Below are 24,638 nucleotides of genomic sequence, written 5' to 3' on the forward strand. Positions count from 1 at the left end.
GTTATCAGAGTGTACCATTAATTGAAACTTGACTCCATTATAGTAAACTGGTAAATAAAAGGTCTAGAAAGCATTTATTCAGTAAATCACATGCTATTTTGAACCGATTACTGGGAACATAAAAATGAATAAAACACAGTCTTTTAAGCTTGTGGACCGAACAGTCTAATACAGCAAAATGCCAGAGTGGGAGGTATGTCACAGAGCTGCTTCATAGAAGTTAAAGACAAAAGGCCACTTATATTAGAGTAAAACATATAAACATATTATATAAATTTAAATTCAGAGAGTACATGTACATGTTTGCTACCTGAGTATATTGAGTAATAGTAGAGACTGGACTTCTTTTGTACCAGTCATCCAAATATTAAACACTGTACCCAATAGGTAATTTTTTTAATTTTTCAACCCTCAGGCCCCTTTTATCCTCCATGCTTTTTGGAGTCCTCAGTGTCTATTATTTCCATCTTTATGTCCATGTGTTCCCATTGTTTGGCTCCCATTTATACATGAGAATATGTGATATTTGATTTTCTGTTTGAGTTACTTCACTTAGGACCAGCTGCATGTGTGTTGCTGCAAAGTACATGATTTCATTCTTTTTTATGGCTGCATAGTATTCCATGGTATATATGTACCACATTTTTTTTATCCAATCAACTGTTGATGGACACTTAGGTTGGTTCTGTGACTTTGCTATTATGAATAGTGCTGGAATTAACATATGAGTGCTGATGTCTTTTTGATACAACAATTTCTTTTCCTTTGGGTAGATACAGAGTGGTGGAATTGCTGGGTCAAATGGTAGTTCTAATTTTAGTTTTTTGAAATATATCCATACTGTTTTTCATAGACATTGAACTAATTTATATTCCCACTAACAGTGTATAAGCACTCCCTTTTCTGAGCATCCACATCATGTGTTGTTTTTTCACTTTTTAGTAATAGTTATTCTGACTTGTGTAATGTGATATCTCAGGGTGGCTTTAATTTGCATATGTCTGATAATTAGTGATGCTGAGCATTTTTCATGTGTTTGTTGGCTGCTTCTATGATTGTATTTGTTCTTTTGAGAAATGTCTGTTCATGTCCTTGTCCCAGTTTTCGGTGGAGTTGTTTGTTGTTTTCTTGTTGAGTTGTTTGAGTTCCTTGCAGATTCTGGATATTAGTCTTTCTTCAGAGGCATGATTTGCAAATATTTTCTCCCATTCTGTAGCTTAACTGTTTACTCTGTTGATTCTATCTTTTACTGTGCAGAAGCTTTTTTACTTAATTAAGTCCCATTTGTCTATATTGATTTTTGTCGCATTTGCTTTTGGGATCCTTGTCATAAATTATTTGCCTAGGCCAATGTCCAGAAGAGTTTTTTCTAGGTTTTCTTGTAGTATTTTTATCGTAAAACACCTGTATTTTCACATAGTGTGAGTAGTATGGGCATCATCGATGTCTACGGCCTCTGACACTCATTGTATAATCAAGTAATTGCTCTTGGTGCAGGGGTCCAGAGAGACTGGGGTGTCTGCAGATCTCTGACATTCTATATGAGATTTTGGAAGCATGTCGCATTTTTTTTTTTTTTTTTTTTTTTTTTTTTTGAGACGGAGTCGCGCTCTGTGGCCCGGGCTGGAGTGCAGTGGCCGGATCTCAGCTCACTGCAAGCTCCGCCTCCCGGGTTGATGCCATTCTCCTGCCTCAGCCTCCCGAGTAGCTGGGACTACAGGTGCCGGCCACCTCGCCCGGCTAGTTTTTTGTATTTTTTTTCAGTAGAGACGGGGTTTCACCATGTTAGCCAGGATGGTCTCGATCTCCTGACCTCGTGATCCGCCCGCCTCGGCCTCCCAAAGTGCTGGGATTACAGGCTTGAGCCACCGCGCCCGGCCACATGTCGCGTTTTTAAAGGCAAAGATTCTCAATTTGTAATCCCATTTTCAGAGTTCTATGATCTGTTTATCTATGGATATAGTTCTGATGGTAGAAAGTACAATTATGTATGTGAGACATTTGTAAAACATTTATTTGAAAGATCATCCTTGAGGATTTCAAGGCTTTGTTCATTCTGCTTGCTCAGAGGGACTTGCTAGAACCACTAGAACTGCCAGAACAGAGGAGAGTGCCTCTTACTGGCATCTTAAAGGGACAGTTCTCATATGGGCTGACATGCTGTCAGGCTCACTCTCTCCAACCTCCCCCTCACTTTTTACTACCTGGACACTTCGGGCCCTTTCTCCCGTACCCCCAAAACATTTATATTTCCTTACCCAGTCTTCTCTCTACTTTGTACTTTTTCATTCATGCTCCTATATTTCCTGGCATAGTTAATGCTATTTTAAATATTAACCTCCTTATCTTATTTGTTAGAACTTATTTTTGGTCAATCAATATTGTTTCTATCTCTAGCAATACTGCCTCTCCCAATGCTATTCTCCATTAATAATATAATTATATCCAAATTTGGGAGAGCTGTTTTTTGTATAATACATTTTTAAAGCATGAAATATCCTATCAAGTTGGCCCTCTGTATGCAATATTCAAAAATAAAATAGTTAAAAATATTCCAAAAGAAAATGGATGGTTGCATCTGTGCTGAAGATATACACACTTTTTTCTTTGTCATTATTCCCTAAACAATACCATAACAACTATTTACAATTATTTACATTGTATTAGGTATTATTAGTAATCTAGAGATGATATGAAGCATATAGGGAGGATGTACTTAGGTCATATGCAAATACTACATCATTTTATATGAGGGACTTGAGCATCCTTGCATTTTATTATGCACGGTATCCTGGAACCAACTCCCCATGGATACCAAGGGATGACTGTACTTGTATTTTAAAGTACATATTAGAAAGTATTGGCCGGGCGCGGTGGCTCAAGCCTGTAATCTCAGCACTTTGGGAGGCTGAGACGGGTGGATCACAAGGTCAGGAGATCGAGACCATCCTGGCTAACACGGTGAAACCCCGTCTCTACTAAAAAATACAAAAATCTAGCCGGGCGAGGTGGCGGGCGCCTGTAGTCCCAGCTACTCGGGAGGCTGAGGCAGCAGAATGGCGTGAACCTGGGAGGTGGAGCTTGCAGTGAGCTGAGATCCGGCCACTGCACTCCAGCCCGGGAGACAGAGCAAGACTCCGTCTCAAAAAAAAAAAAAAAAGTATTTCTTCTATTTTGTCCCCCTTTCCTCCCCAATTAGTAAATGATTTCCACTGTGAATAAACCAATTGAAGTTTTTGCTTATTTGTTTAATTCTGGCAATCAAACAAATGTCACCAGAGTTTTGTTTTCAGCCAATGCCAACAGTTAATTGAAGTCTTTGTTTCTGCTGTAGGAATTCATGAAGAAACTGGAAGAAAAGAGAGCTGAACTAAATAAAGCCACCACTATGGGCGACACTGTTTTGGCTATCTGCCACCCCGACTCCATCACCACCATTAAGCACTGGATAACAATCATCCGGGCGAGGTTTGAGGAGGTCAGTGTGTCTCAGATAATCTTCAGAGTAGCAATAGCTTAGAGAGTTGAGGGGTGTGGGAAATTTAGGAATTAAGATGCGCTTATGGCCATGGGAAAATGAGACCTCTACATAGAAAATGTTCTTATAAATATGCTTCTTGTATGCATTACAGTCTCTGAAATTCACTTTTCTTTAAAAGGTCAAAGACATTTTGCAGCTATATCCCTGGAAAATTTGAAGGCAAATATTTAGTACACTATATAACATTTTGGCCTCCTTCCACATTGTTTCTGTTGAATAATCCAGCAGTTGGATGGTGTTTCGGAGCAGTATATACTGGTGGAGTGAATTGGTATACATAAAGTGAATTAATTCTGTATTTAATATTTTAGCTTTTTTTTTTTTTTTTTTTTTTTGGACAGAGTCTCGATTTATTGCCCAGGCTGGAGTGCAGTGACGCGATCTTGGCTCACTGCAACCTCCACCTCCCAGGTTCAAGCAATTCCTCTGCCTCAGCCTCCCGAGTAGCTGGGATTACAGGCACGCACCACCACGCCTGGCTAATTTTTTTGTACGTTCAGTAGAGACAGGGTTTCACCAGGTTGGTCAGCCTGGTCTTGAACTCCTGACCTTGTGATCCGCCTGCCTCGGCCACCCAAAGTGCTGGGATTACAGGCGTCAGCCACTGTGCCCTGCCAATATCTTAGCTTTTTACATTTCTACTCTGTGCCACATGGAGTAAGCTTACCTGATCCTTCAGAGAATGCATATTTGAACTCAGATTAGAAAGCAAAAGGAAGCCTGAGTGATTGACATGCATCTTTAAATTCTGAAGATGATGAACATCATCGTGGTCTCTCATATCCTCCTCGACCCAGATCTTGATGCCACTAATGGAATCTAAAAAGACCAGAAGCATTATGGGTCTAACCCAGGATGATCCTAATTGTCATTTAAAATTTATTTATTTTACATCACTGCAATTATTTTACTAAGTTGGAGGAAATTCTGAGAAATTTCTGTTTCTCTGACAGGTGCTGGCCTGGGCAAAGCAACATCAGCAGAGATTAGCAAGTGCTTTGGCTGGGCTTATTGCCAAACAGGAATTGTTGGAAGCTTTGCTGGCTTGGTTGCAATGGGCTGAAACTACACTTACTGATAAGGATAAAGAAGTCATCCCCCAGGAGATCGAAGAGGTGAAAGCACTCATTGCAGAACACCAGGTAAAATAAATATAATCCTAACTCCTGTTAACCATTTTCTCAGATATTTTCTTTCTTTCACTGCTGTACTTCTCAAAACACTGCTTTGTTATTATTTTCACTTCTTCAGACTCCTTAGCTCCTTACAATTTTATTTCCAATTCTGTAGCCACCCTAAAACCTCTCTTTACAGGAACCCTCTGTGACCTTTGCAAAACTTTCCTTCTTTGTCCTCTGTGGGGTTATACTCGTGGTATTGTCACACGTTCACTCCTGCTCTCCCTTTTGCCTTCTTAATGTCAGCTCTCCTTACTCCTTATGTGTTATCCTCAGCTCTCTACTTCCCTCACTCTGCTCCCTCTTTTGGTGATCTCACCCACCTCCACCTCCCTGGCTTCAGTGGGTACCTTGTTTGATTGCTCTGTTTGCATTTTTATGTCTTCGAAGATGACTGTCACCACTTGAAATACATCGTATGAAAAAGGGAACACGTTGTCTTTCTTAGAAAAAGCACTTTTCCTATATATCCTACTTGTTGTAAACTCAAATGATGGGTATCACACTCACTTTGATTTACTTGATTGCTCACAATTTGTTTAATATGCATTTACAAAGAGAAATATTAAGTGTCAGCTCAGTTGGTTAAGCAATTAATGTTGCCATTGTTGTGTGTATGTGTGTGTGTGTTTTAAAAGTCTAAGACATCAATGTCTATAATGGCCCTAAGTGTACCAGGTCATGTTCCCTGTGATCAGAGGTATTAGAATTCTTCAGTGTGACAAATATTCCAGAAAGGTGTTACTTCACTTTTCCCTTTTGTCTGGGTCTCCTTTTTCCCATCATTTTTCACAGTCTCTGCCTTTCCTCAGCTTTTGCTGCATATTCCAAATATAGGGAGACCTAGTAAATAATAATAATAAGCCCAAGGAGATAAGCAGTGGCAAGGTAGTTAAACCTTTTAAATGCAATGGTAGTATACCTTAACCCAAATAGCTTTTACCATCCTTGGAATAGCCTATTTATGAATATTTTGATATGTCCACATTAAATGTGGATGCAGTATGTCATAATATATCAAAGAGCCATCTTTTTTTTTGAGGGGCAAGGTCTCACTCTGTTGCCCAGGCTGGAATACAATGGCACAGTCATGGCTCACTGCAGCCTCAACCTCCTGGGCTCAAGTGATCCTCCCACCTCAGCCTCCTATGTAGCTGGGACTATAAGGCACATGCCACCTGGCCTAATGTTTTCATTTTTTGTAGAGACAGGGTTTCGCTGTGTTGCCTAATCAAAGCCATCTTAAATATTTCAAATATGTAGGTGAAATGTGCCACAGAAAAGTTCTTCGAAACATCCTAGCTAACTAGTTTCTTTGTAGACAGATGCTCACTAAAGATTCTTCTGAGGAGTTTGGAAGCCTGAGTTTGGTTGGTGCACAGACAAGTTATTTTATTCACATGACTTCTCTCATATGTTCATGTATGTTATTCAACTAAAACAAATTATTTTTATTTTCAGTGTACTCTCTTTACATTTTATATATATATATATATATATATATATATATATATATATTTTTTTTTTTTTGAGACAGAGTCTCACTCTGTTGCCCAGGCCAGAGTGCAGTGGCACAATCTCGGCTCACTGCAACCTCTGCCTCCTAGGTTCAAGCGATTCTGCTACCTCAGCCTCCCCAGTAGCTGGAACTACAGGCACGTACTACCATGCCTGGTTAATTTTTGTAATTTTATTAGAGACGGGGTTTCATCATGCTGGTCAGGCTGGTCTCAAACTCCTGACCTCAGGTGATCCACCTGCGGTGGCCTTGGCCTCCCAAAGTGCTGGGATTACAGGTGTGAGCCCACTGCACCCAGTCATATTTTATATTCTTTAAAAATTAGTAAATGCTGCATTATGATGGTTTAGATTTTTTTTTACCCTGAAGATAAAGCATGATGATTTATTCTTCTTCAGAAATAATAACATGGTTCTTTCATCCTTCTGTTTTTAGTTCATTTCTGAAGATGGTTTTCTCTAGTATACTCTTATTTGATTGACATAATTTCTTTCATTTCAGACCTTCATGGAGGAAATGACCAGAAAACAGCCTGATGTTGATAAAGTAACGAAGACCTATAAGAGGAGAGCTGCTGATCCTTCCTCATTACAATCCCATATTCCAGTCTTGGATAAGGGACGAGCAGGAAGTAAGCAGTGATCAATTTCTTTAAAATGTCAATAAACAAGGGAGCTAATTTTATTTTGAGTTATTTGAAATTTGGGGGCAGTTGGTGATTTTACATGAGCACTAGATATCATGAAATGCTTTCTTGAAAGAATACATGTGCTCAAGTATTGTAGAAACGTACTTAAAAATAAAGAAAAAATATACCCAGGTTTCTATATGTAACTTTATTGTCTTAAAGTATATCTTTCATATTAGCTAGAAGAAAATTGAAAAAATTTACAATAAGAACGGAAATCATCACCCCCTTTGCATTGTCTCATTTTTCTTCTGTTATATATATAACTTTAAAGCTGAGCATAATAAAAATGACCATGACCTGGATAACGTTCATGACTTAGTTGTTCATTGGTGGCCAGCAGTCTGATAGCTTTTGCACATGTTCATGTGACTTCAGGCTCTGTTTACTTCTAGAGCTACTTTAACAGCATGACATGACGTTAAAAACAATCATAGTTAGCTTGGAGAAAATTTAAAAGAAACACAATTTGTGTTATATGTTTTATGCATTTCTGAATGGAAATGCATTTTGTGTATTACTTAATTTTTTAATTAAAAAGAAATGATGTCAGAGCTGTTGTAATTACTTATTACACAAGGAGACAAGGTAAACTATTAAGAGCCCTATAGCCAGACTCCTTGGCTGTCTCCAACACTTACCAAACTGAGAAACATAACCCTGGACACGTTACTTAAACTCATTCTGAACCTCAGTTTCCTCATCTGTAAAAGGGGATAATTATAACCTCTTTGGACTGCAGTGAGAATTAAATGAGCTAGTACATATAAAATGCTTAACATACTTCCAGGCATATAGTTAAATGCTCAAGTATTTCTTGTACTGTAAATCTCAGCTGGGACACTTAACATTCTGTATGACCCTAGGCCAGTAATTTTTCTAGGTCATATTTAGCCATTTAGTAAGATGAGAAAAATTTGTTAAGGTCATTGTTTTGTGAAGTTGTTGAGACTTGTGGAAAACAGCCAGAAAGCAGGAGGAAACTTTAGTAAGGCAGTAAACTTGGTTTGAGACTATGCACAGGAAACATGCAATCTCAGTGGAAAATGGATGTGGGCAAAGGCTGGGGTCCCATACACATGCTGCCATATTTTATTGGCATTTGTGAAGTGTCTTGCTTTGACTCCTGTGACTGCCCAGTGTCCGCTGCCCTCATCTGCTCTCCCTTTCTGCCTTCTTCTCTAGAAAGGACAGCTGGGTTTGATGTAACTCATTGTGAGATAGTCTCACTGGCCTGTGAGATTTCCTTTAACAAACAGGAGGATCACAGCATGCTTCATTGTCATTGAAATGGCATGAATTTTAAGCTGGAAGATGTTTTAAGTGTAAATTTATTGAGAGAGGTTTCCAGTATTTAAATGCCCTTGTCAAGAGATATTTCTTCAACTTGCATGAACAGTGTGTGATCCTTAATATGGAAAACAGATTTGGACCTTGACATTATACATCATCTAAATTAGGATACTTTTACTTGTACAAACCCACAATTAAGTTTATGCAGTCTTAGCTAGGAGCAAAAAAGGTCAAGCCTTAACACATTTCAGAACCCTGGAAACTGCCATCCTAACTAAAGTTATATCTTCACAGGAAAACGCTTTCCAGCATCAAGCTTGTATCCCTCTGGGTCACAGACACAAATTGAAACCAAAAATCCTAGGGTAAACTTACTGGTGAGCAAATGGCAGCAAGTCTGGCTCCTGGCGTTGGAAAGAAGGAGGAAACTCAATGATGCCTTGGACAGGCTGGAGGAGGTTTGGAAATTCATACCCTCATCACCATATTGTCATTTGCCCTCATTTCTCGTAACACATTGCCATCGCCAAAATCTTGGTATTTTTTAACTTTTCTGATAATAAGCAAACTCTTGCTATTCGAGTACATTTTTAAATTCCAAAATAAATACCACAAGTATGTGTGATTTTGTGAAACATTGATATATGGGATTTGGATTTAGGGAATCAATAAAGTAAAAAAAAATGATTATATTTTAACAATCAGAAGCTGATTCCTTAAGAATAAAATCTAACTTGACATAATGTTTGCTGGCCATTCTGCCTGGCAAATATAATCATTGATATTTCAGATCTTTTGATTGTGTGTATTTGATTACCTAAGATTTCAAGTTTTGGATTCTGCCATTGGGAAATTTTTAGAAGCCCTGGGGAGTTAAGAGAGTGGCTGATAGTGCAGAGGGAGAGAGAGCGAAGGGTTAGGTAAGTGCTATTGAGGTGGACCTGCTATCCCAGTGAGCATGACTAGTGGTGGTACTTAGAGCCAGACCACCTTTATGACTTTGGCATTAATCAGAAATTTACAGCGTAAGTTTTTTGGAATTTTATTTGTAAAGATAAATCAGTGAAAGAAATGAAATACATTTTAAGGCCAAAATGTTTCTAAGTCCCCTTTGCAAGATCATACCTCTTTTTGAAATGGAAAGGATATGTGTACTACCTAGAGAATCATTTAAAAAGTTATTCATATGTATAATCTATAATTTTAGTACAACATTAACTCAACCAAAATACCTTTTGTCCTTTTTAGCTGAGAGAATTTGCTAACTTTGATTTTGATATTTGGCGCAAAAAATACATGCGATGGATGAATCACAAGAAATCTCGAGTGATGGACTTCTTCAGGAGAATTGATAAAGACCAGGATGGGAAAATAACACGGCAGGAATTTATTGATGGAATTCTTTCCTCAAGTAAGTTCCAAGACAGATGACTGTAACTAATACAGTTTTTAAAGGAAAGAAGCACATTTTAAAATTGTGGGTCCAGTGAACTTGTGTTACTAATAAGGCATTGCCTTATAAGTTGCCTAGGAAGTCACTACCCTTAAAAAAGTGTGTTTTGGTAAAATCTGTGGCTCTGGATTCAGGAACACTCACTACCTGTGTGATCACAGATACGTTGTTCTCTCACTCCACTGAGGCTGAGAACTTGTTAGAATAATAAAGTTAATAATATATGATTCTTAAGGTATTTTCTGTGTGTGTGTGTGTGTGTGTGTGTGTGTGTGTGTGTGTGTGTGTGTTGCCTGGCATATGTGTAATAGGAAGTCAATAAATTCACGTCCCTTTCTTTTTCATTCTAATTTACATTCTGATCTAACTTTGTCATTAGTAGGAAATTAGAACTCTGTAAAACTTCCTAAGATACTTATCACCTTCTTGTTTGATGGCCCAATCATTTGTATGTGATTTCCCTGACAGATGTTACTAGATGTCATTCTTAAGGTAAATTTCACATAAATTATTCTTTGACTAGTAATTGAACCATATAAAATTGCCAATGTTAAACATTTTCAACCTAAAAAAAACAGCATTTTATATGATTCACCTATGTAGTAATTAAAGATAAGTTAAGAGTATATATAGCTCTTCATTTGCTATGATGTAAATCAGTTTTTTTAAAAAGGATTTTAACATGTTTGATCACTGATTATTTAACCAGCCACATTGAGTTTAAAATGTGCAATTCAGAATACCTTGAGAAAGAACTAACAAGTCACTACTTATCATTGTTTTCAAAATTTTAGAGTTTCCAACCAGTCGCTTGGAGATGAGCGCAGTTGCAGACATCTTTGACAGAGATGGTGATGGATATATTGACTACTATGAATTTGTAGCAGCCCTTCACCCAAATAAAGATGCATATAAACCTATCACAGATGCTGACAAAATCGAAGATGAGGTACTCATTATCTTTCCATTGCGTACAACACTGATAGTATGTTCTGCCAGGATATCATGCACAATTCATACAATCATTTTATTTTCACTTTAATTGTAGTGTCAAAGTTTTAAGGATTCTACTATGTAGTATTAACATTGAAGTAAATATTTCATCATTGTTTTTGGCAGGTGACAAGGCAGGTAGCTAAGTGTAAATGTGCAAAGCGATTTCAAGTTGAACAGATTGGTGATAATAAATACAGGGTAAGTTTTCAAAATAATGTTGTAGTTCCTTTAAAGGACATAAATTGAAATCTGTATATAATTTGATCTCCGTTGTTTTCCAGGAGTCTTATTTATTTGTTTTTTACTTCATATCAAAATTTAATGGTATATGAAACTCTTACGTTTAACATTTTAATTTGTATAATGGTAGCCTGCATTTTGCATATTAGGAAATATCTTTGACATCTACATCATGCACATTGCCTTTAAAGAAAAGTTATTCACAAGAAAATACTCAAATCTCACATATTTAGGTTGCTTCATATTATTTTATATTTTGTTATGATTAGAGGTAAGTTTTCAGATTTCAAACAAGAAAGCTACTCTAATCCAGAACCACAAAGTTAAAAATATGAACTCACTTTAATAAATAGGAAAAAAGAGGATAATGTCTTCTCCACTTGTGCAGTAATTTTTGCTTTTATTAAAAATCTCAATTAACTTGGTTCACTCTCTTCAAAACAGAAGAACAGTGTGACTTCATTACTCTTTCTCTATTTTTTTTTCTTTTTTGGAACATCTCTTATATGTAGTAGCTAGATGGGAAATGTGCTGAGTTTCCCCAATACAGTGTGTTACTTACAAATGAAACATTAATTTTATTTTTATACTTCCATATTAAAAAATAGTCATCAATGTATTCAAAACTTTAACTTAAATTTGAAATCCTAAGATTTTCAAAAATATGTGTACAGAAAATAGTCTGATTATTTGGTTTGAAATTGGGACAGATTTCAAACTGGGTGCCTGCACATCTCTAAACTAGATACTACATCCAGAAGCACAGAGTGTGAGTATGTGTGTATGTTCTAGAGTCATACAGAAAGTTTCCTGTTGAACTAATTGTGTCTTTCTTCCATTTTTCATTTTTATCAGTTCTTCCTGGGAAATCAGGTATAAACCAGTGGAATGTATTCTCAAGTTCCTGATGATTTTTTTTTTAACTTTAATTCATAGTCATTAAAGCTTGCCATGGCCAATCTTTCCCATGCTGTCTCCCTAGCTACTACATTGTTGGTTGGCGTGGTGTTTCTGTAAGCGCTATAAGGGTCCTTGATCCAGGATTCCTTTTTGCCTTGTGTCTTAAATGAGGAGATTACTTTTAAGCAAACCAGATAATGAATTGTAGTTTGGCTTGCTACAGTGTTACAAATGCAATTTTTAATTCTCATTTTTGATAATATGGGCATATATTTTATGCTAATACTCATTGGAACACAAATTTGATTCTCCACACATCTCTGTGTTAGGCTCATTGATGTTTAACTATTTAGGACATACGGTCTACAGTAGCCCAGGAGGATCAGCCTCAGGCAGTGACACGGGAAGACAGAGAGCCAAGAGGTCTCCTTGGCACTCAGCCGCAAGTAACCAGTTCTCTCCAAAAAAGCTATTTGCCATTTGTTCAAAATCACTGATTTTTGGGGATTGGCATCCTCTGAATAGAAATGTTAACTCCATAGGCTTTAAGTAATATCATTCCTTTTGAGGAAAGTTATTGCTGTAACATATGCAGAATCTTAAAGTCACATTTTATGCCATCTTGATCAAATATTTATATTGGCACTTAAGTCAATATAAAATGTTTACGTTGACATTTAAGTCAGCATGAACTGTGTAGTGGCACTACATCATGATCAGAATTTTGAAACTAAAGACAAGAGCTACTCTGTTTTGATTTAAACATATCCATGAGCTTTTTTTTTTTTTTAACTTTATACTTTGGAAACAACCATGCTATCTATAGTACCTGACCATATTACATTAGATATGACTCTGCCACTCCGTTTTAAAGCCATATTACATCTCAAGCTTCAAATTATCTATTACCTTCATTTATTGCAAGCAAATAATTTATTTTTAAAACTTCCATTATTTATGATATAAAACATAAAATGTTACTTTTCCGTCCTTGCAATTTTTGGAGTCAGCACATGAGAGAGCATCTTTTATTTGCAGAGAGGATGAGAGAAATACTTACCTCAAAAGGTTTTACTCACTGAAAGCACAGTCAGCAACATTAGTCTGTTTTCTCTTGTCTTGTGATTTGGTTATTGGGAAAATTTAGAGAAATTCTGAAGACAGTGTTAGTTGTCTGGAGAATACCTTATTAAAATAGAAAATTATTTGTATTTATTACACTTGAAATATCATCTCTATAAGGAACTTTTAGTTATTTCCTTATAACTTTTGTTTTGAGTATAATCTTGAACGAAAATCATCTAGTCCCATTATCTGGTTCCTTAAGGGTAATTTTCTTTAAATCCCCTCCTTTCCCTTTGCTTATTAGCAGCACCCAATTTTTTCTAACAAAATAAATTGACACTTTTATTTTTAAATTTTAATTAACATTTCAGGAACAATTATAGGAAAGTTTAAGTCTCAATGTTTAAGAAAAAAAGATTTAGAAATAGTGGTTTTTAAAAGTTTGGTGGAAAAACATGAGTTCCTGCTGGTGCATTTTACATGCTATCTAGGTCCTTCTGAGTTTTAGGATCCCAAGGGGTTTGGTTGGTATTGTTTTTGGGTTTTCTTCTTGAAACTCAATATTAAAACACTAAAAAGTAGCAGATTTTTTTCTACTTAGAGTTTTCTGCTTATCCATAATGAGCCCAAATAAAGTCACAATTTTATGTTACCTGCTTTACAAAGAAGCCATTTATGTTTAATTGACTGTTCATTTTGCTTTCTTGTCTGCTGGGATAACAACCATGAAATTTAGTCTGGTAGTTTTTATGAGTTGGACATGAACCTATTAGAAATGATTTAAAGTATAAAATCATTTCTCACAGGCTTTCAAAACATAAACCTGTGATCAGAAACCTGGAATCTCGATATTTATTCAGGACTTGCAGAATTTGTAGCATATCTACATTATTGGAGATCTATTGAAAGGGCAAGAAAAAGATGATAGCCTCTTAGGATCAACAATTATGGTACAGACAACTGTGAGAGAAACCTTATAGATTTGGCAGCCATATCATTAATAATGTGTCATTGGCTATTCTAATATTACGGTAATCTAAAATGGCATATTAACCCAGCCTTTAACAAATTGCTTTACCAGATCATTAGGGATGCAGAAATTTTAGTTGACTGTAAAATTTGTGTGAGTCATACTCATTTACTTTATTCTTAAGTCAAAACTGCTCTTAGAGAAAACAAAATGAGTTTATAAAGATTTCTCACAGATTTCAGTGGAAAGCAGTTTTACTGTAAGAGATAGTTTTAATGAAGAATCAAAGCTTATTAAATTTTTCTTAGAATCATCTTATTTTAGATAAGCCCTGGGCAAGTGGGCCAATGCTTTACTTTCGTGGCTATGTTTAATTCCTAGAAACATTTTAAAATTACTGCCTTACTAATATTGTTTCTGTCATAAGAAAGAAAAATACTTTTTGGACCAAAGCTTTGATAGTATACTTGATAACCTTTGTAATCTTTTTTTTTTCAAACTGTTTCCTTTGGGCTAAATCAGCATGCAGCTGTCTAACGCAAATCATTACAAACCCCCTTTTCTGAGATTTTACTAATCGCTACGAACTAAGCAAGAAATTAAAGTCGGTTGCTTTAGCTACTGCAAATTGCACATCATCCTACAGTTTAGAATTATTATTGACAACTAGAGGTTCTTTCTTTCTTCACTGAACAGTTTGGAGACTCCCAGCAACTGCGACTGGTCCGGATCCTGCGGAGTACTGTGATGGTTCGTGTTGGAGGTGGATGGATGGCACTTGATGAGTTCTTAGTGAAAAATGATCCTTGCAGGGGTAAGGAGATGCTTATCATGATAACATCATGAAAGTATTTCAATTTTATATTATTTTCCAACACCAAAACATACTGGGCATAATTTTGGTCATTTATTCCAATAGTGAATGTTTCACATTGGTCTGTCAGCCTAAAGTTCCCAAAGAACCTGTGGCAGTCATGTAAACCATGTTCTTCTCATTTTTTTTTTTTTTTTCTTCTTCTGGATGAATATGGTGGGCAGGAAATACTAGAATCCATTTTCTTTAGGAAACTTTTATATCTATGATTTTCCAAACAATTACACCAACCAAGGAAAGGATTTTGTCTATTATTACATAGCCAAGTAAGAGAAAAGAAAACTGAGGCGATGAAGACTGAAAATGCTGGATAATAAAAGTTTAAAGGTCAAAGTTTTTATGAAATGAAGGGCAGGTGAGGAAAGCCGTAATTAAAAAATGTTTAAATAATAATCCAATGCTAACTTGACTCTTTGAAGTTGCAGATTAGAACATTAAAAATATAAACATATAATACTATAGCTCTCTACATATCTTCCACCCCAAGTCCTAAGTTAGCTTTTAGTTTTTCTGTTTTCAGATCCTCTGTCAATGTTTAAGTTCTTAGCCAATTTGTGTTACACGTGGTCATTTAATTGCAATTTCTAATTAGGTACCATTTACTCAGTAGGCCCATTTTTCTTCCCCTCCCACTCCCCCAAAGAAAACCCAATAAAATTGTTATAATTTTCTTTAACCTGTGAGCTCACTGTAATCCTTTTTAGCAAACAGCAAATGTTCATGTCAGTGCTGCCTCCTTCGGCTACCCAAGTGGGAGCCCAGGTTTCCTCCTGTAGGTCCTCTTGATTTTGGTGATGGTGTCACCATCTGGTACACATAGACATATCAGAGTCATCAGGCTTCTCTGCCAAGGCCACCATGGATTGTTATACAATCATATGCAGTAACCCTGCTCTCTCCTGACCAAAGACACACCTGTGAGAGAAGTAAAACAAGAACAGAAGCTCCTGTTTGTTGTGTATTTTGAAAATAATGTAGCCTAAGGTGAAATGCATCTCCGTTTATGAAGAAATCAGAACACATTGTGTTCTGTTGGGTTGCTTACGAAGGTTAGCATGGCTGTGGCACAGTCTTCCAAATACATTTTTCTTATTGAGCCAGTTCTTTGAGTGCTGCTTTTCCTGATGCAACTTTTCTTCTAAAATGTGTGCTAAAGGCCGGATCTGAGCACCCTTTGCATATTCAACTACTGTACTTTGTTTTCTTCTTCTGCTAACAGTATTCTTTAATGTGATTGGTATCCTGTGTCATTTTTTCTAGTTCATCATCATGGGAGTAAAATGTTACGTTCGGAATCAAACTCTTCAATTACTACTACTCAGCCTACTATAGGTTGGCAACCTCTCTCTTTGCCTCTCCCCTCTTTCCTTTTCTCTTTCCTACTTTTCCATTCTTGCTTCAGTCATTTGTTTTAAAATAACATGCTTCATCCATCGCGTATGGCTTAACTCATATCCAGCTGAGCTGGTGCTTCCAAATTTAAAGTCTGAAAATTTGATGCACTTTGGTTGTGTTACAAATGCAGGTGTTATAAGTGATCAAACACATGCTAACACGTTGCTCATCGGGTTCTTGTGGAGTGTTCTCCGTGTGCATATGTGTTTGTATGAGTGCTGCATCACTGATTACCTCACAGATCCTTGGGTCTGGTGTTTGTTATTGCATGTTGGTAAAACAGTTTTTCAAGGCATAAAATAAAAATACTAGCTGCCTCATTTAAGTGAAAAACCCAGAAGTTTATATGTTGTCATCATGACTAACAAGCCATCATTCATTCTGTGTAATTATATTGTTTAATTAATCCCAATGTTGAAATACTGGCATTCTCTTTACGTCAATAGTACATGCAAAAGACACAGTCCCTGCCTTACTGGTCTGTCTTCTCAGTGTGGTGAGAGGGTAATGAAACCATGTGGGCATCAGTAGCTGGTGGATTAATGATATTTTAGCATGAGCTTTCCATTTTCATGCTGACACTTTCTTTAATAGTGGTTATTCTTGCTGGTGTCTAGTGTTAGAATAAGCACACTTTATTTTTTCCGCCCCAAACTCACCTGTATCCAAAAGGAATGCATTGTAAAGGAATGCATTTAACTTTTTGTTATGCTGAGTTGGAGTTGGCATGGCAAAAAGATGTTCTTGAAATTCTCAACGTGATCTCTGGTGCCAGGTGGCTGTTCTTCCCATAAACGATTGAGCACCTCTTCTTTTCCTTCTTTTCTTTGTGTGCATTGTTGTGTGTGTGTAAACCAGCCAAAGGAAGGACAAACATGGAACTGCGTGAGAAGTTCATTTTAGCAGACGGTGCCAGCCAGGGTATGGCTGCTTTCCGACCCCGAGGCCGAAGATCCCGGCCATCATCACGAGGCGCTTCACCCAACAGATCCACTTCTGTGTCCAGTCAGGCTGCACAGGCAGCCACCCCACAGGTCCCTGCCACCACCACACCCAAGGTAAGACTCAGGGATGAAGACTTTTCCTCCCCCTTTGCAATCAATTTCCCAAGTAGACTTTTGAATGTTCTATATAGGGCCCTAGAATTTGTAGGACCAGCTATCTCCATTTGTGCACCTTCTCACAATATAGAAAATACAGGATTTTTAAAATATGCTTTTGCCTAGTGCCTCACATAGAGGTGATCTATTTAGGGAGCCTTTGTGATCTTCCAGATTGATTTTTCTTTTTAAAGCTTCATTCATTTTTTTGGTGTGTATGATTTGCCATTGGATCTTTCCACTTATTTAAAATTGTTATTATTCTTGCTATGAAATGTGACTCTTTGCTATGAATATCTCTTTCTGTGGCTTTTTTTTTTTTTTTGTCTGCTATCCTTTTCATTTGATTTGCCATTGTTCCATACAGATTCTCCATCCTTTAACACGCAATTATGGTAAACCATGGTTGACAAACAGCAAAATGTCAACTCCTTGTAAAGCAGCAGAGTGCTCAGACTTTCCCGTGCCATCTGCAGAGGTATCGTAAGGCCCCAGAGTCCAGTCTTAACAGTCTCCTTTAACTGAAACTATCACCCACTAACATTGCTTCACCACTCCCTTAATATATGTACTTTGACAATCCTATGTCTTTTTATACACTTCTATAAAATAAGTATCAACCCAGCAGTTCTTGGAAGATGTGAGAGTAAGGGGTTAACAGAAAAGATCGTCTGCAGCAATTTAAACAGTGTCAGTTCTCATTCATACTTAGTTCCACTTTTATCTCTTGGGAGAGTAAAATATAGTAGATTATATCCAGACTTAAGTAAAATTTCTTTTAAAGCTACTAAATATACTAGATATAATGTGGGCAAGAAGTGCAACGCATTCCCTTCAGATGGGAGTAAAAGGCAGTATCATTTGCAAGAGAATCACTGAAAAGAATGTTTACTGAATGTTCACTGTGGGCATGGTCCTTCTGAGTGTCTGTTACATTTATACCTGCCCCAAAACTTGGGGCAGGTGTGTCGTAAGCTCTCAGTATCAGTGCAGGGGGTCAGAGGGAGGCTTAGGTGTGCAGAAAGTTATCTTTCATTTTCAACAGGTAATAAATGTATGGTTTTTTTAAGATTTTAATAACTAAGCATGCTCTAACTTTTTAATATGGCATGATTTATGGGGAGAAGATATTTAGGTGATATAAAATTTGCCAAGATAACTCATGTATGAGGTCATTTACATTCAATTGAAAATCAACCATATATCTTTTTAAGAAACTTCACTGTAAAACAACAGACATAGGCACAAAATAATCAGATATTTTATTAGAATCCAATAATTAATGGGAAAAAATCCCTAAATACCTTTTCTTGAAATTGAAGAAGGTATTTCACCTTAATTATAAAGGACGTAACTTAAAGGCCAGGATCCTCAAATAGAAGTAATATAATAACTTTTAAAAGCCCCCTTATGCTTTTCAAAACACTTTCTTGTCTCTTCCTTAATCCTCACGTTAATAATAAGTGGCAGACAGAGAAAAAAATGTGTTACCTTCATGACTCCATGGAAATCTCATTGCTGATAAGTAGGAGAATTGGAACAAAAACAACCCATTCTTTAGCATTTCCTCATTTCTTCCTCTTCATTTCCCCAAGCCCCTCATTTCCACCCCTTCCCACCAAGTGGGCAATGTTAGTATTATATATTACCTCTAGAGATGTCTGTCAATTATTGTGGATCTATTGTAGAAAAAAACTGAGAAAGGTTCAAGCAACCTTAAGGGACATACTAACATTTGCTTTAAATATTGAAGGCTATGATGCTGTGTTCAAAAATTTTTTTAAGTGGATACTCTCTCAAATTAAAGTCTGAGTAGTTATTTTGACTAGTGAAAAACTGTGTTTCATTTCAAATAACCTGATGAAACAAAAAACACCCAAAAAACAACATGTTTCTATGGGAGGGACTGTGAAATAAAATCGAAGCAATCAAGAAGGCATTCTGAGAAGAATGACTGTGGTCTTTCACGGTTATGAATTCTGACACCTTGAGTGATATGTTTCATAATTTGTGGGTTCTCACTCCCTCGTGTTGTCGAGATTCTGTTTAAGTTAGGAATTTTGCTAGATCAGCATTGTCAGATCTTGGGCAAATCATGTCCCTCCTCAGGCTCTAATCTTTCACATTTTCAAGGTTATGATTAAGTGAGTGTGAGGATTAATTGTGGTTATGTGTGTAAAAGTATTTTGAAAACTTGAGCATTCTGTGTGTACAAATCACATATAAATACTACACTTAAGTATATGAGTAGTATACACATATGTAGATAAGTGATTTAATAAAAGTAACTCATGTATCAGATGGTTATAACATTTTAAGCTAATAAAGGGAAAATCAGTTGTTTAAAAATATACATGTAATTTGTTTCGATGCATTTCCTCCAAATAGTTCTCTGGCTGTGTGTTCATCGAGGAATATTATATTACATTCCTTGTATTCCTCAAGATACCTGTTTTTTTTTTTTTTTTTTTTTTAACTTTAGGAGAATTTTTTAAATGTAGTGATCTGGAAAAAGTGCAATGATTGTGTAATAAAATCTCATAGTTATGATTGTTTTAGACATTCTCTACAAACTCATATAAAGATTGTAAAAAAAAAAATTCTCCAAATGTTGCCTAATACTTTGTCTATAAAGACTGTAGAAGTGATAGAGGCAGGAAGTGAAGCGATATGATAGCAAGTTATTTAAAAATCACTTTTTTTCTTTTTGCAGTTAAGTTTATTTAAATGATGTCTGTATCCATTATGTATTTACTTATCATTCTGTCTCTGTCTCTGCCTAGCTCCATGAAAGCAATGGAGGCAGCAGCATATCCAGGCACAGCTTTTCTCTGCTCCTTGCCCCCTCTACGCATGGAGTCACCATCTTTTTAGCAATACACCATTACCTCTGTAACATTCACTGGCAGTCTGAAAGATACTAACACACTCACCATTTAATTTGTCTTTTTCTCCTTGCCGTCACTTTTATGCTTAGTTGGGGGTCTCCATTTTGTTTTCTCTTCAATCATGAATTCATATTGTTTAGAATGTTGCTTTTGAATTCTGAGAAAGAATAAGAAATTAGAAGAGAAAATTAAGTGAGAACCCCATGCCTTATTTAATTGAAGAGCTTCTCCCCCTCCACCTCCTAAAGAGGAATAGTAGAGAGTTTCCACCCGTGTGTAAAGAAGTGGTGTCAGTGGAATATCACGGTGCAGGAGCAGTATTTTGAAATGTCTTGTCGCTGGTTCAATACAGGGAACGCCAATACAAGGAAGCAAGCTTCGACTTCCAGGATATTTATCAGGGAAAGGCTTCCACTCTGGGGAGGACAGTGGCTTGATAACAACTGCAGCTGCCAGAGTCCGAACACAATTTGCTGGTGAGTGTGGTGCCTTTCTTTTCTTAATGGCTTTTGCAGCATGGTCATCTGAGGATTAAAGTCCCTTTTCCTCCTCATTGGGGAAGAAATTACAAATTGACCCTGAGGGGGTCTTAAAATGATATGTAGCCCTGGTCCTCCAAAAGTCAGGGATAAAGTGAGTCATGGGCACAAGTATCTAAAAGTGTCCAAGAAAGATGAAAGAATTACTGTAGAGCAGAAGAAAATATACAGTGGTATTCTACCCCTTCAAACTGAAAGGTCTTGGCTCTTCTACCAGCTCAGAGATTGCAGAGGGCCCTGTTTTGGGGTGGTTGGAAAAACCCAGCCACACTGAACCTCACGCCAGTATATCTCACATTGCTTCACAAAATAGCAAACCTACTAATCTCTGGGTTCTGAGCTCAGCAAGCAAGACGCCTCTTTAAAGTTTCCAGTCTCCTCTGTTGAATTCCTGTATTCTTGGAGTTACCTATTCTTGGGCAAGACTTAAGCCTGTCTTGTTTGTTCTATGTTTGCATCACACACATCCCTGGATACATAATTTAAACTTTAGAAAGCACAATCTTAAAGTCTGTTTGCAATAAATGGAATCCTGTTTTAAGTAGGGGAAGCTGAAACTTACCTTTTAGATAGAAATCTAGGCTTTTCTATATTATGTCTACTTAGAGTAAGCCTGCATCATACCCTTGTGTAATAGGGAAAGGCCGTGAATCCAAAAGTGTTTTCTGAGTGCCTACTACACACCAGGGAAAAAAGTTAAGATTAAAGGTGGCATCAGGTTTCAAAAATTGGCTGCAGATGGACCCAAAAATAAGGGTGAGCTGTCTCTACCTTCTTTCCTCAGATTCCAAGAAGACTCCCAGCCGACCAGGAAGTCGAGCTGGAAGCAAAGCAGGCAGCAGGGCCAGCAGCCGCCGAGGCAGTGATGCATCAGACTTTGACATTTCAGAAATCCAGTCCGTGTGCTCAGATGTGGAAACTGTCCCCCAGACACACAGGCCTACACCCCGAGCAGGTTCTCGGCCATCCACAGCCAAGCCTTCAAAAATCCCCACACCCCAGAGGAAATCACCTGCCAGCAAATTGGACAAGTCCTCAAAGAGATAGTGCAATTGGTTCTACCAAGGCCCTTCCTTGAGCATTTATTATTTAAGTTTGAACGATGTAAAATATGGTGTAGAAATTCTTGTGAATTATTGCAAGAGGCGAGTTTAAAATTCTGCAGATGGCCTTATTTGTGTATTTGTCTTTTTATTTTATCTGTATAATGTTTTTGTCAGATATTCTGGGGTTAAAATCACATCATATGTGAGGAGGAAAAGTTTAACATGAACTAACATTTCTGCACTATTTAACGTGCAGGGCACACACTAAACTCAGTTACTGTACCTACAGGTAAGTCTACATCCTCTCTGACAGCCGCAGCACTACATCAATCCCTGACGTTAAGGATACCTCATGACATTTTCCTGTTTTTATGGAAACTCTGAGAAGCTGAATGATACATGCAGGGGATATTTTTTGAGATGATTTAAATGTAACCCAAAAGATGGAAGACAGAAAGACAAACACACCCACACACAGTCTTTGCAGTATCTGACAGAGAACTCACAGGAAGTTACTTCAAGCACTTGCCAGTACTATGATATTCAAGTACCTTGCAGCATTTCTGTGCCATTGCTTTCAGTGAGGCCAGAGGCATCCTGGATATTAGACCTATTATACTGTAAGAATATAAGTATAAAGTGCATTCATATACATGTGAGGTTTTCTTTTGCTTGAGTGGACAGTAGCACCTGTATCATTGAACTCATTTTGTATCAGAGCAATTTTGCTTGCAGAAAGCTATGAAATAAAACATGTCCCTTAACTGCATTGCTATGGAATTAATTTTTTTTCCCCAGGGAAAATTAGTGTATTTTTTTATGAGCAATATCAAATTTGGAGTGACCAAAAGATACTTAAAAATGGGTTTATTTTGATTTCTCATCTGAAATAATCATGTTCTGGTATTATATCTATCTATATTTAATAAATATATACATTTTAATTTATTATGTATACTCACATACTATAGAAAGATATTAGTATGCATTTAATAAAACATATTCACTTGAATATATGGAATACCTGATTATTTAAAGTGAACTTCTTCTGTTATTTGTTTTAAATAAAGGTTATGTGTATGATATATGTTTACTAAGAAACAAATAGGCTAAATTTGGGGGACATCAAAAACAGGGAGTTATAATAATGTTAACCACTCATTCAACAAATATTTCTGAGTATCAGCCATGTGCCAGCCATTGTAAGTGACATGAGACTGTAAGATTCCTGCCCTCCCCTCTTCAAGAGGGAATCAGTTAATCACTAAAAAGCAAGGGATGTGTGGCAGGATTACAGATTTAATTAAGGTAATATAGTAGTAGTATTCTGGCCTGTATACATTTAAAAGTGAAATTGTAAAATTTTCCTAAATATGAAAACAGTATCAGATATCCTCAGAAGGACGGCAGATTGTTATTTTAGGCATAAGGGTCCCAACATTCTGCATAACTTTGTGAATTTGCTTTAGCAAGTGTCAGTGACGGTGTTCAGATTCAAGGGAACAGTATTACATTTTTCCTTCTTGGCCTTTTTAATGGAGGCCAGCACTGAAGAGCCTGGAGTTTCTACTGGCATAAATTAGATTTTTAAGTAATAGTAATCCCTTCTTTGTCCAGGCATCGGTCTCAGGTGGGAGCCCTTGATGGAAAGGGTAATTCTAACCTATGAGATCACATGCTGTATAGTTCATGCATTTGATTATTAACATGTCATCTTAGAAGGCAATTGAAATTGTTTTTATTCCTTTAGTGCTTTGCATATGATCACATTTCCACTTCAAAGACAAATTTAAGGCAATGATTTTTATCTCAGTCTGTTTCAATGCTACCCCTCTGAAGGAGCTAGGGATTTTTCTTTTTAAGTAGTAAAACAAGCTTTTTGAAAAAGATAAGTGGTTTAAAATAGAGAAGTCTTAAGGAACTGCTCCCAGTTATCAGCATTTGCCCCAGGTGAGCTTTCCAAACTTTGACAGGATGCCTGCTCATTTCTTTCCTCTTGCGCTAATAGTCCCAGAGCCTCAGGCTGACATCTCCAGCGTCCTCCTGTTTCAGTTAATGTAACAGAAACCTCTTCCCCACCCTACACACATTCCTTCTCTTTTCTTTTTCTCTTTCTCTTTTTTCTTTTTTTTTTTTTCTTTAAAAAACAGAAGACTAGAGAATCTCAACTCTAAACATCTTAATTGGAAAAATTAGATCTTAAGCATTAGGGAAGTTGAATTGTGGACTTTTTTTATTTTAAAAATCAAAGCTCCTAATTCTCATGTACTGCTACCTTCTTTGGAAATAGTGGACTGTCCCCTTTGATATCCATGCAGAAGTAGATGGGCCTGGCCAAGTCTCAGATATAGGTGGGAGAGTTTGGGAAGTGCCCCATGGCTGTCCAGGATTGACCTGTAGAATGAAAAGGAGGGGGAGGTGAAGAAAGGATCTTGTTTCCTTTTTTGGATCATTTTAAAACTTGCTTTCTGTATTTGTAGTAAGGGAAATTGTAATGAGATACAGGTATCTATTCCTTTTTGACAAGGTGCTTTGAAATGTGTGTTCTTTATTGTTAAATGGTGATCTGATACCACCAAACAGTACATTTGCCAGTGCCTGCTTCTCTGTGTATGTCTGATGCCACTGCCACTGGGGTCCCACAAAGAAGGCAAAGACATTTGAGCTTTGTCTTTTAGTATAATACTTTAGTAACTAAGGTCCTTACAGTCATGTTGGGGATTGACTTGTCAGTTACCAAAATCTGCTTGGAAGTGAATAGAGTCAAGGACAGGGCAGGAAACAGTTTGTATGACTATTTGAAATATCTGACTTAACCCACCAAACTCTGCAACTTTGGTTGATTTTATGTAACTCTTACGTCTATGTAGATGTTGAGTGTCTAGCTAGGGTGAAGTATAACAAAAATAGGTTTCTTTTTTTCTTGCTACTAATTCTCATGTGCTAAGTTAAG

The 24,638-nt window shown here is 36.9% G+C and overlaps 1 protein-coding gene across 15 annotated transcripts in view; it reads left to right on the plus strand.

Annotated features, from left to right (window-relative positions):
- DST (dystonin) overlaps window positions 1-22,697 on the plus strand; it is a 385,237-nt gene extending 362,540 nt beyond the window's left edge. For 3 of the 15 annotated variants that reach the window (XM_010387943.2, XM_030928380.1, XM_010387938.2), the window contains 14 exons: window positions 3,335-3,478; window positions 4,495-4,683; window positions 6,740-6,869; window positions 8,514-8,677; window positions 9,468-9,630; window positions 10,467-10,621; window positions 10,792-10,866; window positions 11,764-11,781; window positions 14,540-14,657; window positions 15,978-16,049; window positions 16,971-17,170; window positions 17,580-17,690; window positions 20,453-20,576; window positions 21,424-22,697. In XM_010387943.2, coding sequence (XP_010386245.2) covers window positions 3,335-3,478; window positions 4,495-4,683; window positions 6,740-6,869; window positions 8,514-8,677; window positions 9,468-9,630; window positions 10,467-10,621; window positions 10,792-10,866; window positions 11,764-11,781; window positions 14,540-14,657; window positions 15,978-16,049; window positions 16,971-17,170; window positions 17,580-17,690; window positions 20,453-20,576; window positions 21,424-21,686 — 1,926 coding nt within the window. In that variant the 3' untranslated portion in view covers window positions 21,687-22,697. The remainder of the gene's footprint in view (window positions 1-3,334; window positions 3,479-4,494; window positions 4,684-6,739; window positions 6,870-8,513; window positions 8,678-9,467; window positions 9,631-10,466; window positions 10,622-10,791; window positions 10,867-11,763; window positions 11,782-14,539; window positions 14,658-15,977; window positions 16,050-16,970; window positions 17,171-17,579; window positions 17,691-20,452; window positions 20,577-21,423) is intronic. The other 12 variants (XM_030928388.1, XM_030928387.1, XM_010387944.2 and 9 more) reach the window with 9 other exon arrangements.
- Window positions 22,698-24,638: the final 1,941 nt, after the last annotated feature.

The sequence above is a fragment of the Rhinopithecus roxellana genome, chromosome 4 (genome assembly GCF_007565055.1).
Source record: "Rhinopithecus roxellana isolate Shanxi Qingling chromosome 4, ASM756505v1, whole genome shotgun sequence".
Taxonomy (NCBI): Eukaryota; Metazoa; Chordata; class Mammalia; order Primates; family Cercopithecidae; genus Rhinopithecus; species Rhinopithecus roxellana.